General features: G+C 52.4%; 1 protein-coding gene across 1 annotated transcript; it reads right to left on the reverse strand.

The window, feature by feature from the left end:
• Positions 1-8,451: 8,451 nt before the first annotated feature.
• Rem2 (RAS (RAD and GEM)-like GTP binding 2) lies at positions 8,452-13,006 on the reverse strand. Its single transcript, XM_005377113.2, has 5 exons — positions 12,459-13,006; positions 10,914-11,255; positions 10,616-10,689; positions 9,749-9,956; positions 8,452-9,438 (listed from the first exon to the last, which is right to left on the reverse strand). The coding sequence occupies exons 1-5, from the start codon at positions 12,559-12,561 to the stop codon at positions 9,143-9,145; spliced, it is 1,023 nt and encodes a 340-aa protein (XP_005377170.1). The 5' UTR covers positions 12,562-13,006; the 3' UTR covers positions 8,452-9,142.
• Between the last annotated feature and the right edge of the window lie 3,950 nt (positions 13,007-16,956).

Raw genomic sequence — 16,956 nt, forward strand, 5'->3', positions numbered from 1 at the left:
GGTCAGGCCCAATTCTGACCATTGTGCCTGTATTAAATAATGTTATTCTCACAAGTGTCTCAAGGTGAACTGTTTTGTCTACTTTGAAAGTGAAGTTGGTACCCAAAGTGACTGAGTGATGAATGTGTTCCACGCTCTCACAGGAAGTTCAGGATTCCTGTCCACACAGTCTGGTGTCAGAGCCCTTGGCCTTTTGTAACCTTACGTGCCTCTCAGGACCATTGTGGAAGCCAGGACTTGGAGTTGGTGGCCAGGTGTCACTTTGTCCTTACACTCACTACTCTCAGTAGACAGATTTGGGGGGAAGTGCTGGGGACTGAACCTAGGCCCTCACATGTGCTAAACAGGCTTTCCACTACTGAGCTGCACCCCTAGCCTCGGTCCTGAATTTCTCCACTGCGTAGTCTTTGCTCATCTTGCTCCTTCTTCCTCCTGGTGGGTAAAATCCTTCCCTATTAGATCCTCAACTTCCTTAGTTGGAGTTAATCTCCTTTCTCAGTATTCCTTGCCCTATTGTGGGTCTCATTATGCCTTTATTTACAATTCTTTGTAAACTCTGTTCCTAGATAATTATAGCCTGATGAGGCCACCATACGTCTTTTTCATTATTGCTTTTCCTTGTACATATTAAATGTCTGTTGAATTAATTCCCTCTTATTAAAAGTCAGAGTCGAGCTTTTCAAAAGCTGTCTCCTCTAGCCTGCTTTCTCTAGCACCCTCATCCATTCCTTTCTCATCCAAAAGAAGATGCAGGTTTACTCTTTTTGGTGTTACCATGGTAGCCTGATACTTTCTGTCTAAAGTATTGCTTGCCATCCACCAGAGACTGATGTTTCCATGGCAACCAGGTAAAGGCAACAGTGATGAGCTGGATACAGGAGAGAAATTCTGGTCTGAGAAGCTGTGTATCTGACTCTTCTAGCTTCAGACATTCTTTCTCCTACCCCACAACTTTCACACTCTAAATCCAGAACTAGTTTGCTGTTGAGATTTGTGCCTGGTAGAGAAAGCTGTGTGAATGTGAGGCAAAGTAGACCAAACAGCCTAAATTGTGGGGGTGGGCAGTGGGCAAAGGAGGAACTGATCAAAGACCACTTTCAAAGACTGGATGAGTTCTATTAGTCGTTCCAGGTGATCTGTTCCAGGCACCGTTATGGAGTTGGCTGGACTTACCAGAGAGCCATTAAGCAGTTAGTTTTGAGAGAATGGGTAGATGGATGAGGTAGGTGGCTGGACACTGGAAAGGAGCCAGTCACTGCTGGGTTGCAGAAAAGGGAAACAACGACCTTGGAAATCAGACACTTGTCAAACTCTTGCCAGTGTTCCAGAATGCATGAGAGCTTTACTCAGCTTTTTAAACATTAGGAAGCCTACTTGTTTAGAAGGAGGGGTGCTGAGAATTAGCTTCCTTCTCTCAACTCTGGCTACAAGCATGCTAGGGCACCTTTACCCACTAGCAGAACGGTCACTCTGCAGCTCCAGTGCATGGCTCAGACACCCCTCCCTCACACATTAGCTGAACTAGTGTGGTACTTCTCTTACCTACCTCAGACTCCTGTAAGAAGATGAGAACAGTGCCTCTCCCCTAGGGATGCTGTGAAGAGCAAATGGGATGCTGAGCGTGAAGGCTTTAGAACTCGTGATTAGCTTATAGGCATTAGCATTAGCTTATATGCATTCTTCTGGGTGCCTGCTCACCTGACTCCCTACTAGCCCTCATTCTCTCCCCCAACTTCAGAGAATGCTCAAGAGAAGTGATGGCAAAAACTTTAACTGTTCCTGGGCTAACGTCCCATTACCAAAAGATTCTGTGTGACACAAAACCAGCTCTTCAGTAAAACAAATCTCACCAGCCCAGTCTCATTCATGCAGTAGTTCTTAGGATTGAACTCAGGGTGAGCTATATCCCAGCCCTTTTTAATTTATTTTTAATTTTTTTATTTATTGGTAGTTTTGAGACAAGGTCTTGCTATGCAGTTCAGGCTGGTCTTGAGCTCACTTTGTAGCCCAGGCTGGTCTCGAACTTGCAACGATCCTCCTGCCTCAGCCTCCTGAGTGCTGGGATTACAGGTGTGTGCCACCACACCCAGCTTATTTTTTATTTTGAGGCAGAGTCTTGCTAGGGTTTAGTTTCCAGAGTTTTGAGATTACAGACATAAGCCAATACACCCAGCCCCGTTCCCTTTGTGTGCCTGAGGCTCTGTCCGTACAGTCAGATCACACCAGGTGCTTTTTTTGTCTTTTTGTGAGAGGGTCTCGCTATGCAGTTCAGGCTGGCCTTGAGTTCACTATGTAGCTCAGGCTGGCCTCGAACTCAGAACGATCCTCCTGCCTCAGCCTCCTGAGTGCTGGGATTACAGGCATGTGCACCATGCCTGGCATACAACCAGATGATTCTAATAGTCCAAGGTGAACCTCACTGAGGCATCATCAAGGTGCACAGTGCCCTCTCCCTTGCCTGCCAGAGAGGAAAAGCCCAGAGCACTGTGTTACACCTTTTTAGTGTCCTTCCTAACCCTGCTGCACTCTCGTAGCACCTGCCTTTGTTGGTCTCCACAACTTCGAGATACCTCGGTCACTACCCCCGCTTTTTTCATTTCCCTTCTAAATGAGTACTGTAGATCAGCACAAGTCCTCTGCCTAAAGATAAAACTATAATGTGAACAGCCAAATGGAAAACCAGTACCGTTCTGTCACCTAGGCCTCCCCTTGCCATCTTCCCTCAAATGACCAGCTCTGATGATGGCCCTGTGAGGCTTATGGGAAGCATGTCGGTCCCTCGACCATAACTGACATCTGTATCAGCAGAGTAGAGCTGAGCTGAGCTTCTCAAGCTGCCTGGGTGCCTAAATAAGGGGCCAGGAAAGGTTGCAAAAAAAAAAGTGATTTCCACTGGGCTTGTAACCACTCGATGAACTGTAAGTCTTTGCTCTTTTATTTAGTTTTCATGTCTGTCCTACAAGATAGGTACCTTATTGTCTTTATTTCACAGTTGGAACAGCATAGCTGGTGAGGTTCAGAAAAGCAAAACTGTTCAGGGTGACTCTAGACGGGTATGGTGAGGCACACCTATAATCTCAGCACTCCGGGAAGCTGAGGCAGGAAGACTGCAAGTTTGAGCCCAGTCTGGAAAATTTAGGGATTGAACAAGACTATCTCAAAATTTAAAGAATAAATAAAGAGCAAGGGAAGTAGCTCAGTGGTAGAGTGCCTCTGGGTTTAATCCCTGGCACTGAAAAAAAGTGACTTGGACCACTGACCCTCCCTCAGGAAAATGCCTCCTGCACGCTAACTGGAAATTCTGCAAGGGTGCTGTGAACTTGCACTCGCGGCATGAGTTCACAGGGCCACTGGCCTGTGGAAACCTGCTGTCAGTATCTGCGTAAATGTGGGGCTAGTGAGTGACTTACCCCACAGAAAGCCGCCAAGGTGGTAAAGGACCAAGAAGCAGGACGCGCTTGCCCGTTTGCAGGCCCCGAGCTAACCTGGCTTTGCTGTTCTGGCAGGAGGGCCTCTTCCTCACCATGGAGGCTCCCGCCAGCTCCCTTTCATGTGTTCGCTCCCCTGCAGTTTCACTGTGAGGACTGCGTCCCTGCTTTCTCACATCTGTCTATGGCCTGCATATGCTTCCAGGTTCAGTTCCTACGATGTAAATCTTCCAGATATGTTTCTTCCAGTCAGCATTTCTAGAGCACCTGACAGGGCCCAGTTGGTCAGCACACGGCCTGCTGTGCCAGTTTTACCTGTGTGAGCCTCGTTGCCACTGTGTCCCTCTCTCCAGCTGCAGTGTGACCTACGTGAGGGGCGGGAACAATGTTGGGTAAGTATTTGTTTTCTCCTTAGGGCCCAGCACAGTGCTTGCATACTGTGTACATTTAGTACTTGAGTAGAGAAGTCTTTAAGCCTTCGTGGGTGGAAGATAGAATGTTCATAACAAACCTGCTCAATATTGGTGTGGACTGAACTCTGTCAGGGTAATAAAGAGCTGTGTGTGGACTTCCTGGGAGTGAGAAGGACTGCGGCCCATGATGCCCGCGCCCGTGCAGAGAAGAAAATCCCTGCCCTGGTCTCTGTGGAAGGTTAGATGCAGCAGGGCCTAAAGGTACAATGGCAGCAGAGCCTAGCGCTGTGGGACACCATCCTGCACCAGGCTGCCTTCTCCTCCGGCCCCTCCTCTGAGAGCACAGTCTGTACTCCACACTCTGGAAATGAGGAGGCCTTGCCAGGTGTGGTGGTGCACACCTGTAATCCCAACACTCTGGGCAGCTGAGGCAGGAGGATCCCTAGTTCACACCTAGTCTGGGCAATTTAGTGATTTAGCAAGATCCTGCCTTAAAATTAAAAAAGGAAGTGGGGAGTGGTGGCGCACGCCTGTAATCCCAGCTCTAGAGAGGCCGAGGTAGGAGGATTGCTGTGAGTTCGAGACCAGCCTGGGCTACACAGTGAGTTCAAGGCCAAGCCGAACTGCATCGTGAGACCCTGTCTCAAAAAAAAAAAGAACAGAAAAAAAGAAAAAAGGACCGGGATGCAGCTCGGCACCAAAGCCCTGGGTTAAATCCTTAGTGCAGACAAAGCAAGGGGGCCCTGTGGGTAAAAGGGAGTTGGGAAGGGAGCACAGACCCTGGGCCACAGCTGCGCTGGTGAGGAGCAGCCAAGCGTACCTCACCCGGCACAGCAGCTCAGGCTCCAGGGCCTGTCGCTGGCCTCTCGCCACAGCCTGGCTCAGAGGCTCTCCTTTGCCGTGGCCACAGAGAAGGTGAAGAGTGGCCTGGCTCTCGGAGAAGAATCACCCTCCCAAGTCTGGCAGGAGCCTGGCTTCGGCTTCCGTCTGTTCCGAGCTCTTCCCCGTAGGCGTCTGAAGGGAACACACAGATGGGTGGGCTGAGGGGACTGGGTGGGGTGGGGGAGGGTGGCTTGTGGTGTGCGGCTCCCCTCATGGGGGAGGTCCTGCCTCAGCTTCAACAGACAGCACACGTTTTAAGCTTCTGCCACATGAAAGGCACTGGGCCCTTCCTGTTCCTCACGCCACTCTCTTCCCACATGTGAGTCTCGGTGAAACCCTGCTGGAAACCTGCCCCCTGTATTAGTAGCCACGATATGCTCAGTCCTAGACCCTCCACTCCCGCTTCCCTGGCTACTTCTCCACCTTCATCTGTTTGTCCCAGGGCTCTCCTTGGTCATTCTTTGTCTGAAATAGAGTGTTTTAAATTACTTCATTTGCCAGGCATGGTAGCGCATACGTGTAATCCCAGCACTTGGGAAGCTGATGCAGGAGGATAAATGAATTTAAGGCCAGCCTGGGCCACATAGCGAGACCCTGTCTCAAAAAGACGAAAAAAAAAAAAAATTACTTTGTTTTTAAACAAGTGATAAATTCCACAGCAGAAAATTCAAAAGATAGAGAAAGGGCATCCAATGACAAATAAATCTCCCTCTCTGTCATCTACCTACCCAGATCCCTTTCTGGGAGCAATTGTATTGTCAATGGTTTGTGATTTGTTGGGCCACAGATACTTCTGTGACTGTAACGAAATTTGTGAACCCTATTCTTAGATAAATGCATAACTGTATAAACACACCAGATTGTAGATGACATTTCCCAAGAATCACAGACCCCAGGCTGGGTGTGGTGGTGCAAGCCTGTAATCCCAGCTCTTGGGAGGCTGAGGAAGGAAGCTAGCAAATTCAAGGCCAGGCCATCATGGGCTATATAGTGAGTTCAATCTCAGCTTGTACTATAGAGTGAGACATTGTCACAAAGAACTGAACTTCCCACCTATGGTCTGGGGCTAAGATCTCTGTACTGTACTGTACTTTTACCCTATCTCCTTTAGTACAAATTGTGGGTCCCCACACAAAATGAAATGCATGGCTCCTTTTTGTGTTGTGTGTGTGTGTGTGTGTGTGTGTGTGTGTGTGTACTAGGCATTAAAAGCGAGGAGTTCTCAGCTGCATTTCCAGCCCTCCCTGCTTTTTACAATTTTGAGACAGGATCTTACTAAGTAGCCCAGACTGATTTTGAACTTGCCATCCTCCTGCTTCAGCCTCCCAAGAAGCTGGGGTAACAGGCATGCACCACCACACCCAGCTCAGAAATCCTTCTTCAAACATTTCAGCATTAAACTGAAGACAGGCCCTGTGTGACTGCAGAGGTCACACATCCGTACACCTGGCCCTGTAGCTCATCCTCCTGGTGGCTCAATCACTAACAACTTGGTGATTATGCCCATGTCTGTGTGTCTTGTCCAACTTGTTGGACAATTTCAGACGCTAATTTTTTTTCTCCTTGGTGCTGGTGTTTTGCACATGTGAGGCAAGAGCTCCACTGCTGAGCTACATTCCCAGCCCTAGTTCCCAATTTCTGACTCAACTGTCCAGGGTGCTGCTTAAACTCTCCCTAGGGAGGTTCCTTACCTACCCTTACCACCTGCAATACTCTTTCCTTTCTTTTAATGTGCATTACTGGGGACTGAATCCAGAGCCTTTGCACTGAATTATATCACCAGCCCTTTTGTATTCTGAGAAATTTGCCAAATTGCCCAAGCTGGGCTTGAGTTTGCAATCTTCCTGCCTCAGCTTCCCAGAGGGCTGAGATTACAGGTGTGCACCACCACACCCAGCCAGTGTCCCTCCTTTCACTCTTCTACTCTTTTGTTTTGTTTCTCTTTTTGAGACAGGGCATCACTATGCAGTTCAGGCTGGCCTTGAGCTCACTTTGTAGCCCAGGCTGGCCTCGAACTCACAACGATCCTCCTGCCTCAGCCTCCGGCGTGCTGGGATTACAGGCATGCGCCACCACGCCTGGCACTCCCCTACTCATTTGCCAGGTCCCATCAGTGCTGACTCTTAAACCTGTGCCTCCTTTCTTTTTCCAGTCATCCCCCCCAGATAGTCCTTTGTCACTCTCCACAAGTAGCACAGTCACTGGCCGAGCTCAGCTCCACAGGCCTTTCCTCTGCAGCTCCACTCCACGCACACCGTCGCAGCCCTCTCCTCCCGGGACCCTCCCGATCACGGTACTTCCACCGCCCTTCACTGACTCACTGCCGTCAGAGCCGGCGCAAGCTCCTTTGCCAGACGCTGAAGGTCCCCTGTAGTAGGGCTGCAAACTTTCTTTTCCATGCTTATCTCCTACTCCTCCTCTTCATGTCCCTGAGGTTTCAACCCAACTGTACAGCCATCTGGTCCCTCCTTGGCCCGCTTTCCTGCACTGTAAAATTTGAACTGCCTTCCTTGGCTCTTGTCATGTTCCCCAGAGTTTCCAGCTTGCTTACTCCACTACGGCCACGTAACTTCCCCAGCCCTTTCACCAGAGTCAGGGGCACATGGCCCCGCCCACTGTGTCCCCGCAGCTCTTCTGCTCGCCTCCCGTTTCTTCCCCCAATCCCCATTGGAAGGGGAATCTAGATGCAAGGCTAGTTAAAATCACCATTAAATGTCAACCAGAAGCCAAGGATATAGCTCAGTGGTATAAGCTCCTGCCTGGCAAGCACAACAAGGTCCTGAATTCCATTCCTGGTACCACCAAAAAAAAAAAAAACAAAACACCAATATTAGGCCGGGGATATAGCTCAGTGGCATAAACTTTTGCCTGGCAAGCCTGAGGTCATGAGTTCGATTCCCGGTGCAAAAAAAAAAAAAAAAAAAGAAAAAATAATGTCAACCAGACAAGTGAAATCAGTCCCAGCTTTGTGGCTTCCTGGGTGACCTCAGGCAAGCTACTAAATGGTTTCATCCAGGGACAGGGCCACTATTCAGATCACCTCATTATCACCCTGCTGACTGCCCTCCTGGGCTCTTCTTCTGCTACAAGGACTCAGGAGTCTTGGCTTCCTTCTCCCCACCAAGTTCTGGGGGGTGAGGGGAGCCCGGCCCTGAGGCACTCAGGTAGCTGCACTGGCTGTCTAGGGGTGAGGAGAGCTGCTGCCTCTGCTCCCTTTGTTCAAACTCAGGGCTCAGGCAGCAGCAGGCGTGGGCGTCCCCAGGGGAGGTAGTGACAGCTTCAGTGCTCACACGGGCTCTGCAGGTGACAGCTGGGACTATGGGGCCCTGCCAGCAGAGGTGCTAATAGACTGCACGATGCCCCAGCTAATGGGCTTCCCCGGTGGATATGGGCCCCAGAGAGAACCAGTCCAAGTCAAAGCTGAACAGTTCTGGGAGGCTGGGAGCCTCCGGGTGGGGTAAGGCCTTGGCACCAGAGCTGCGAAATGACTTCTACCAGGCCTGTTTCTCTCCAAGCCTATTTTGTCATATGTAAATGCACAACGTGTCCCGATTATCTGTAAGATCTTCGGACCGCTGTAACTATCACCCCAGACAAAGTTCCAGCGCCTCCCTACAGATTAGGTTCCTTGCTCCTCTGGGCCCTCTGACCTTTCTCACTTGGGACAGTGTCTATCCACATCCATCCCTACCCTGGGACTCCAAGGACAAAAAGTCAAGGTGAACAGATGAAATAGAAAAATTATTTATTGAAAAGGGAAGGGGTGGTCCCTTGCTGGTGCCTCCCGGGCCCTGGCCCAGGGATCGCCACTGCTCTGCTCTTCCTTCCGGCATTTAAAGGCAGAAAGTCTGTCCACACTTTACCTTTAATACCTTAAAGGGGAAGTGCCACCGTGGGACAGTAAATCACAGAATCCAACCTCAAGAGCAGCACTTCCAGCCCCTTCCTTTTCAGCACTTAAGGGCAAAGTGGACCGGCGTGGGAGGTTAAGTCTCTCGAAGCAGGGTCTCCGTCACCTTACCTTTAAGACTATCTTAAAGGCGAGACAGGTTCGGAGTAGAACGAAGTCCTCTCCGTCCAGGAGTCTACAAACCACTTTTCCAGCTACCGTTTTTAGAATTTCTTTACAGAAGTGCCCAAGCATTAAGAAAAAACAAAATTACCTTTCAGGACTATGTTCCTTCCTGACCCGACCACCACCCGCGCGAAACCTGCGTCCGCCCCTTCCACACGCACGCGCCCGGTGGCGGGCAACTAAGCGCTGGGCGGTGGGGTGCGGCCCCGCCCCCCGACCCAGAGGATCCTGGGAGTTTTTGGTTTCCTAGACGGCCTCCACAAAAGAGGCCGGACGGGGCGGGGCGAGGGGGGCGAGCAGGGAAGGGTGGCCATGGCGACCGCAGTGGCCATGGCGACCGCGGCTCAGAGCACAGAGAGGTCATGACACGACCTGGAGCGCTGTTTGAAGAACTTGGCGTTGCGCGGCACCAGGTTGGCGAGGAAGCGCTTGGCCTTCTTAGTGAGGCTCTCGCGGCGCCCGGGCGGCGTGGGGCCCTCCGGGCTGCCCGACTCTAGCTGCGAGGCCCCGCCGCGGCCCGGGCCCCGCCGAAGCCGGATCTGGCGCACCGCGCCCTCGAAGAGCTCCCGCGTGTTGTGGTGCAGCGCGGCAGATGTCTCGATGTGCTTGCAGCTCAGCGTCCCGGCCAAGTGGCGGCCTTCTGCAGGAAGGGAGCGGCTCAGGGTGGGGACGTGCCGGTCCCGAGCGCGGTGGAAAGGGCTGGGAGTCGGAGCAAGAAGGGATCCTACGGTGGGCGGTGGACGTGCAAGGTGGAGGTGTAAGGGGCCTTGGAGGAGAGGTGAGGGTGAGCGAGAAAGGATCCCCAGGGCCCTAGGTGTGGGGTATTGGGACCCTGGCCCTAAGCCTGGGAGCTAAGTGCAAGTAGGTTTGTGCACCTGTGAAGGAGGGTGACTTTAAGGAGAGAGAGCGCCCTGGAGATTGCAAGTATGGAGTCTGCTGGGGATACACACCTTCCAATGACACCTCCCGGGAGCGGGCCAGGTCGCTCTTGTTTCCCACGAGAATGACAGGTAGGTCGTGATGGGGCCTCCCAGCCCGGAGCCGAAGTAAGGTCTCTGGAACTTTGGAGAAGCTTCGTCGATCGGTGACTGAGAAGACGATGAGAAAGGCGTCCCCCGTCTGAAGGCAGTGGTCCCGCAGCCACCCCCCTGCGTCCCCCTGCAGATGAGCAGAGAGCCGCGGGATGTTAGGCCTAAAGGAATAAGGAGCCCCTTGCCTAGCGCTGCACCTCAAAGATGAAGAATCCAGCTGTGAGAGAGGCACCTCCTGCTTAGGACAGCAGAGTTAGTTTATGGCGGAATCTCCATACGCGGTGTCTGTGCAGGTAGAAGTTAAGGTGAGCCCTTGTGAGGCCGTGGGGGGCTTGGGGACATAGGACCCTAGACTAGATTAGCCGGCCCATGCTTAAGCTCTTCATTCAGAAAAAGCTGCCATAGTGACCTTATGTGCAAACCTGCAGAAGTCCTCACTCGTTCCCCTTCCTGCTTTCTCCAGAGCTCTGAGCGCTCCTCACACAGACACTTCCAGAAGAATTTGTGGATGGAGGCTGTCTGCCCTGGTTTGAAGCCACAGGGCTTGTCAAATTTAGATCCTGCCTTCCCCCTGGGGCAGAAGATCCCGGAGAAAGTAGCTCTTTGGGCCATGGGCCATGTGACTACATGTTGGTATGGCCCTTTGCGCTCACAGATGGTGCAAAGAAAGGTCAGGTCCCAGTATGTGTGGAGACCAGGCCTGGAGTCCTGCCGGTCTTCGGCCAGACTGCCCTTCCCCGGGTCTCCCAGCCTCATCACCATCTGCAGCCACATCTTAGTCCTCACCTGTTCCCAGATGTCATAAACAACTAAAGTCACTTCCTCTTTATCCACCGTGATGCGTCTCTCATAGGTGTCTTCTGTTGGGAAACAGAGGGAAGAAAGCCCATTAGGATGTTTCCCAACACTCATGAGACCCGGTAGCAAGGAACACCTCAGATCCCAGCACCAGGGAACCCCCTCCAGGGAGGCTGCTGCAGAAAGCAGTGGAGAGGCTTCTCTTTGCTTCTGTTCTCCAGGGGCTGCTCATGCCACAAGCACCTCAGCCCGAGTCCACTCAGCCCCTCAGGGCTTCCCCAAATACCTGCATCCTCTAGTTCGTGTGCACTCTCTCCCTGGAGACCGCCAAAAGTGCCTGCTAGGGTGCTCTTGCCTACACCGCTCTCCCCCACCAGCATGACCTTGAAGACGCCATCCTTTTGGGGAGGGGCTGCCTCTCCTGAGCCCAAGGAATCGGAAGAGCCAGAGGATGAGGCCTGAGGAGGCCAGTCAAGTTCATCTACAGCCTGAGCCCGCCGCAGTTGGTGCTTGTAGGGGAGAGGCATACTGCCTCTTCGTCGGGGGGCTCCAGGGACAGGGGGTGGCCCGCTTCGGTCCAGCCCTGCAAAGAGTTTCTCTGGCTTCTTCAGAAGTATGGCATCTGCTTCTAGAGAGCAAAGAAAAGGAAGCCATGAGTGGGATGTGCCCAGCCGTCTGGAGAGGGCTCAGGCCAGGCTGCTCCAGTGTCACAGGTCCAGCCACACCCTCCTAACCATGACCTAGAAGAAACAATCTTTGGCCCAGCCTCTTCCACTGAAGTCCCCCAGAAACCTGCACCATGAGCTTCCAAGCAGCTGACATAATGCCTTCTCCATTGTGCTCCTGGCTGTAACCTGCTCAAAGCATGCCCCGAGCAGGGAAGGTACCTGTGGGCAGGCTCACAGCCCACTCACACTGACACTGACACTGACACAGCCCAGGCTAGGTCCAGCCCTGGGGGCTGGGGGAGGCTGTCCCTCCTTTCACCTGCGGCCCTGCCTCCTCCTGCTTTTGCACTGGCAATCCCCAGGCTGAGGAGGGGCACAAGGCATGAGAAGCTGAAGCTGCAGCTCAGGTTCTGGAGAGGAGGTACTGGCAGCCTCAAAAACTTTGTGGGGAGCCTGTTCCAGCAGTCTGTAAGATGATGTGTGTGTTGTTCTTCGTAGGTGGAGGAGTGTGTGAGAGGCTGCTTCCACCAGCACATGGTTGTGTGTGAGAATCTTTCTGCATCTCTGGATGTCCCTGTGAATGGCACAGAATATTGTGTTGGTGGAGAGGTAGAGGTGGAGAGAGACTCTGTGTGTGTGTGTGCGCGCACGCGTGCACGCGGGTGTGTGTGCCAAGGGGAGGGTGACAATGCATGGTCAGGGTAACCAGAGGAGGAACAACAGACACAACAAAGGGGGGTGGAGAGAGGCTGGAAATAGCCCAGGATCAATATTTGGCCAACAGCCAGGGCCTCCAGGAGCCAGAAGAAACCCTTACAACAGGTCCCTTGGGCAGCCCCCACCCACGATTCCCGGGCTTGTGGGCTGCCCCTTCCTTCCCCGCTTCCCTCCTGTCTATCCCAGCCTGTTAGGAGTAGGCTGACCTAGGGGCCATGTATCAGTTTCTCAAGCAAAGCCCTGGCGTGATGGGGGAGGGGCACTGGGCAGCTCTTCTCCCCTCCACCACAGCCCAGCCCCGGTGCGGTGCGAGGGAGCAGCTCTTCTCCACTTCCTGACCGGCTTTTCCTCTCTTGCTGATGGAACCCCTAGTTCTGATCTTCCCACCAAAGCTTCAGCTCTCACTCCTATGGTTTCATCTGGAACCTGCTCAGGTTAGCTCTCACCTGGTGTGGGTGTCCCTGGTGGGGAGGCCTGGCGGCTGCCGGACGGACAAAGTGCTGTGGTTTCTGTGTCCGTGTCCATGTCGGTGTCGGGGTCTGTGTGCATCTGTGTGCGTGTGTGAGCGCAGCCCAGCAGCTCGCAGCACCCGCTCCCTCACTGGCAGCACTGGCAGCTTTTCCCTTTAAATACCACCCCTCATCTGCCCTCCCCGCAGACACCTGGGGAACTGTCCCGCCCCCTGATGAGGTCACATATGCTAATGAGCAGTGATGTCAGCGGGATTCCCTCCTTCTGCCCCCCTCCCTTTTCTTTGTGTCACTTTCCTCTGGGAATACTCTCGTTGCAGAGCCTGGCTGAGGTAGGACAGAACAAAGTCAGAGGGGCGGACGAGACTGGCGCTCAGAGTGGGCTGTGAGGGGCTGCATGGCCAAGGAAGCTAAGGGTGGCAGGAGGCAGAGTCCCGGGGGGGGGGGAGCACAGTCTTTTTCTTAGGGAGCCAGCACTATGCCTCACTTATCTCTGCTTCTATCGCCCTACCCCAGCATCCACCCCAAAGTGGGTGCTCAGTGGCTAAAAACAGGGATGGCGGCGCAAAGACTAAAAGCTCATCTGAAAGACAAAGAGGACTAGCCCGAGAGCCGGACAGCCACCCCACCACTCCTCCATCCTTCCTCTGCGTCAAGAGCCACAAAGTACCCATTACCCAACCTGGTCCTCGGCAGGGGGCTCTAAGGAAGCTGCTTTGTTGGGGCAGCTTCGTTTGCCCTTAGGACCTGGAAGGTACAAACCTCTGTGGGGACACCTTCACCTCCCTCTACTAGGCCCACCCAACCAGCGTCAGAGCAGAACGGGAGAGGCGAAGCAGGCTTACAGTGAGGGTGTCTAGGGAGGCAGCTCCTTATGCCCCTTTTCTGCCCACTTCCCTTTGTCCCCGAGCTCCCACTCTTTTATTTTTGCAATGCTCGGAATTGAATCCAGAGCCTTCGCACTGAGCTGAACCCCCAGGCCCCTTTTTAAATTGCTAAGTTGCCCGGGCTGGGCTCAAACTTGTGAGCCTCTGGCAGGTCGCCTGGAGTACTGGGCTCACAGGTGTGGGCCAGCACGTCCGGCTGAGGGTGCCACTCTCTTCCTCCTCCTAGACACCCTCAAGTACCAAACACACTGATTTCCCTTCACCCCTTTTTGCCAGGTACTGTGCCAGGCATATTTCTGCGTTATTTCCTTTTCATGCCTCTAAGGCTCAGGGTAGTAGGTGGGTGCCTTGCTCCTAAAGTGATTATGTGTAGGTCACCAAAACTCCCAGCCAGACCCTTCCAAGGCCAGTTTGTTTTTCATTTCTGCACTATGTGCTTGTCTCACATACTGTCTTTTTTGGGAAACAATCTATTTTGCTGTCCTCACAGGACCTTTCCAATGGGAGAGGCAAGTAGTAATCCTGGGGATAATGTACACTGATACTGCACCTTATCTGCAAGAGGACCGCAGGGCAGAATCTAGTCTAGTGAGAGCAGAAAGGCCTCCTCAGTAGCTAAAACACTCATGCACTTGCTCATTAGGTACAATCTGCAATCCTTAATCACAGCCTACTTATTCTCATTTTATAAAACAGAGCAAGCATAAATAAACAACTTAATGGTGAACTTCAAACATCTAGAAAAAGAAGAGCAGGCAGACTAAGCCAAAAGCTCCTATGAGAGAGGAAATTGTAAAGTTCATTTTATTCACAATTTTATTGTGTCCATGTGTGTGCCTGTAGTAACAGATCAGAAGCACATTTAGAGCAGCAAGTCATTCTTATAGTCTAGTAGCAGGGCAGGCAACCATTCTTCCTTCTCAGTGGTGAAGATCCAATGAAGGACCTTGTGCTAAGCGTGTGCCTCACCACTGAGCTAAAACCCCAGCATCCTCCCAGCCCCCAAAGAAGCATTTAAACAGGGCCTACGATCATGGTCTAAGGCAGTGGTGGTGAACCTATGGCACACGTGCCACAGCAGGCTGTTTGTATCAAGCACTCTAAAAGGTTCACCATCAAAGGTTCACCATCACTGGTCTAAGGTTATTTAGCATATGGACAAGCAGCACTCCCAACAGTTAGTTTCTCATGACAGACTTTGCTTCAGAGAAGCCATTCGTTTCTGTGAATTATCCTCAGCTGCTTAGAAAATTTTATATTCTATTGCAGATCTGAAGATTAGTGTAAAATTATAGAATGATTTCCTCCAGAAAGGAACACTTTTCTGAAGTTTTACAGTGGTGCTGGGGATTAAGCCAAGGTCTTGCACACAACAGGCAAGTGCCATACTGCTGAGTTCTATCCCCAGACCTTTTTATTTTGAGACAGGCTCTCACTAAGTTCCTCAGGATGGACTCAAACTCACTATCCTCTAGACTTAGCCTCCCAAGAAGCTGGGAACACAGGTATGAGACACTGACCTGGCGTAAGTTTCACACTGTAAAGGTGCAAGCTCTATGTATCTGGAAAACTCAACTGAGTAGTTGGATTAATTTCTGTATCAGACAAGAATAATCTGTTGGGAGCTGCTGGAGCTGGTTACTGGTCATATGTGTGAGGGCAGAGCCAGAGTGCCTCAAGCAGTCAAGCTACCTCAGTATTGAAAAAAGCATCCTGCCTGAACAATTAGTTGTTAGTTGCTAGGCAACATTACCTCTCCCCATACTAACTTTGCAGGAGTATAAAATAAACGCCCCTACTGTTGAAGTCAGTCCTCTTCCCATCAGTTAAGAGGTATCTCCACCTGATCCAGCTCTTTATTTTTTTCTCCTACCTACAGTTGTTTCTCTCTGGGGTACGTGAGACCAACGAGGTTCCCTACAATTATTAGTGGCTGCAGACCCTAGCAACAGTATTCTACTGTGACTTCTGTCTCCCTCAGTTCAGCTCTAGGCCACAGGAGAGGCTGGGTTTTTCCTTGAGCAATCGCTCCCCTCCTCAGGCTAGTAAGAGCAGTTGGGAACTGCCTTCCAATGAGCACTTGCCCTTAAGTACTGTGGCTTAGGAGGATAAGATTTGGACCCAAATCAAGCCAGGTGTGAATCCTGAATCTAGGAAATGGGGTTGATAAGGCCCCTAGCTGAGCTCTGCTGTGATAGGAACTACAAGTGAGAGAGGATGCAGCAGAGCAGACACCCAGATCTGCAGCTGTGGGGCTTCTACGGCCCCAGGGGTTGTACAGCTGGTGGTCTCTTCTCCCAGCAGGGCCTGGAGCCTTGTTCAAGTCGATTTTGTGCTTTAAGGACTGCTATCTCAGACTCAGATACACAGCTTGATCCTCATCCCCCTCACCGAGAGCCTTGACAGTAGCCCTACCGCCAAGACAGGCATCTCAAAGCATGGTAGCTATCTTGAGAGGATTTGGAGTTACATCTGCTAGAGTCTGAATGTGGAAAGTGCCCAGAGGCCCCCTGACCCTGGCTCTATTAGGAGGCGGGGCCTAGGGGTTTTAGGTCATTGGGGTGTGCCCTCAAAGAGAACCAAGGGCCCTAGTCTTTCTCCCTGTCATTCGGCATTAGGTGGATGGTTCTGCCATGCTGAGTGCCTGCCATGACGTGGCACCCTGCGCTCATCAGAGGCCGGGTGAGCAGGGCTGATCCATCATGAACTGAAACCTCCAAGACCGTGACCCAAAAGAAATCCTCTGGTACTCCTCACAGTGGAGTGAGGAGTAAAGCTGCTGCCACCTTGTTTCTTTTTCCTGGGATTTCACTGAATGTAAACTTGAGTGTACCCCCAACCCTCCCTCCCTCGGGCAGGACTCTCTATCTTGGCTTCCCTGTGCAGCCTGTTCAAGGAAGCCAACTGCCCCTCTACCAACCCGGGCTTCGCCATGGCTGGCAAAGCAGTGTTACCGCGAGTACCACGCAGAGCGTGCACTGAACACCCAGAGAAGATTCTTTCAGGCCACAAGCTGTAGGCATGGGCCTCCTTCATATACTCGGCCTGCAGCCGTCCCTCCAGCAGTTACCTTGGATAGCGGCCCACTCTCAAGCTGGAAACACCCCTGGAAGAAAAAGGTCTGGACTAGGTGAGGGGATGAAGATAACCGGGTTACATGCTTTTGAGACGGCTGTGGAGGGCAGAGGCTGGGAGACAGACGGGGAGGACAGCGCCTCTCCTGCTTTTCACTGGGCCCACAGAGTCCAAGGGCGCTTAGCCCAGGAAGGGGGCCCAAAGGGAAGGGAACTTGTGCACAGGACCCAGGTTCTCGGGAGGCCCTGCTGCAATCTCTGCAGCAGGCATGGAATGAAAGCAGCTCAGGTCATCCGAGCCAAGAGGCCAGGTCCCAGGGCTGCACAGGGGCACACACCCCTTTACTGCTTCAGGCTCTGGCTCACTAGGAGAGCAAATGGTGTAACTGCTGCTAGGGGTGAGGATGCTGACAGTGTAATCAGCAGGCCCCTCCACCAGGGGGCTGGGCATGGCTGGCCCCAGGTGAGGGGAATACCTCAGCTTCCTTTGCAGGGAGAGGCATGCCCCCCCCC

Source organism: Chinchilla lanigera, unplaced genomic scaffold (assembly GCF_000276665.1).
Source record: "Chinchilla lanigera isolate Chin_1 unplaced genomic scaffold, ChiLan1.0 scaffold00008, whole genome shotgun sequence".
Taxonomy (NCBI): Eukaryota; Metazoa; Chordata; class Mammalia; order Rodentia; family Chinchillidae; genus Chinchilla; species Chinchilla lanigera.

What these genes read in the sequence shown, in the direction of transcription:
- Rem2 (XM_005377113.2), bottom strand. Translation starts at nt 12,561, where the DNA reads ATGCACACAGACCCCGACACCGACATGGACACGGACACAGAAACCACA. An exon ending in ACCAGGGACACCCACACCAG is followed by an intron (nt 11,256 to 12,458) that starts GTGAGAGCTAAC and finishes TTTGCTCTCTAG; the next exon opens with AAGCAGATGCCATACTTCTG. An exon ending in ACACGAACTAGAGGATGCAG is followed by an intron (nt 10,690 to 10,913) that starts GTATTTGGGGAA and finishes GTTTCCCAACAG; the next exon opens with AAGACACCTATGAGAGACGC.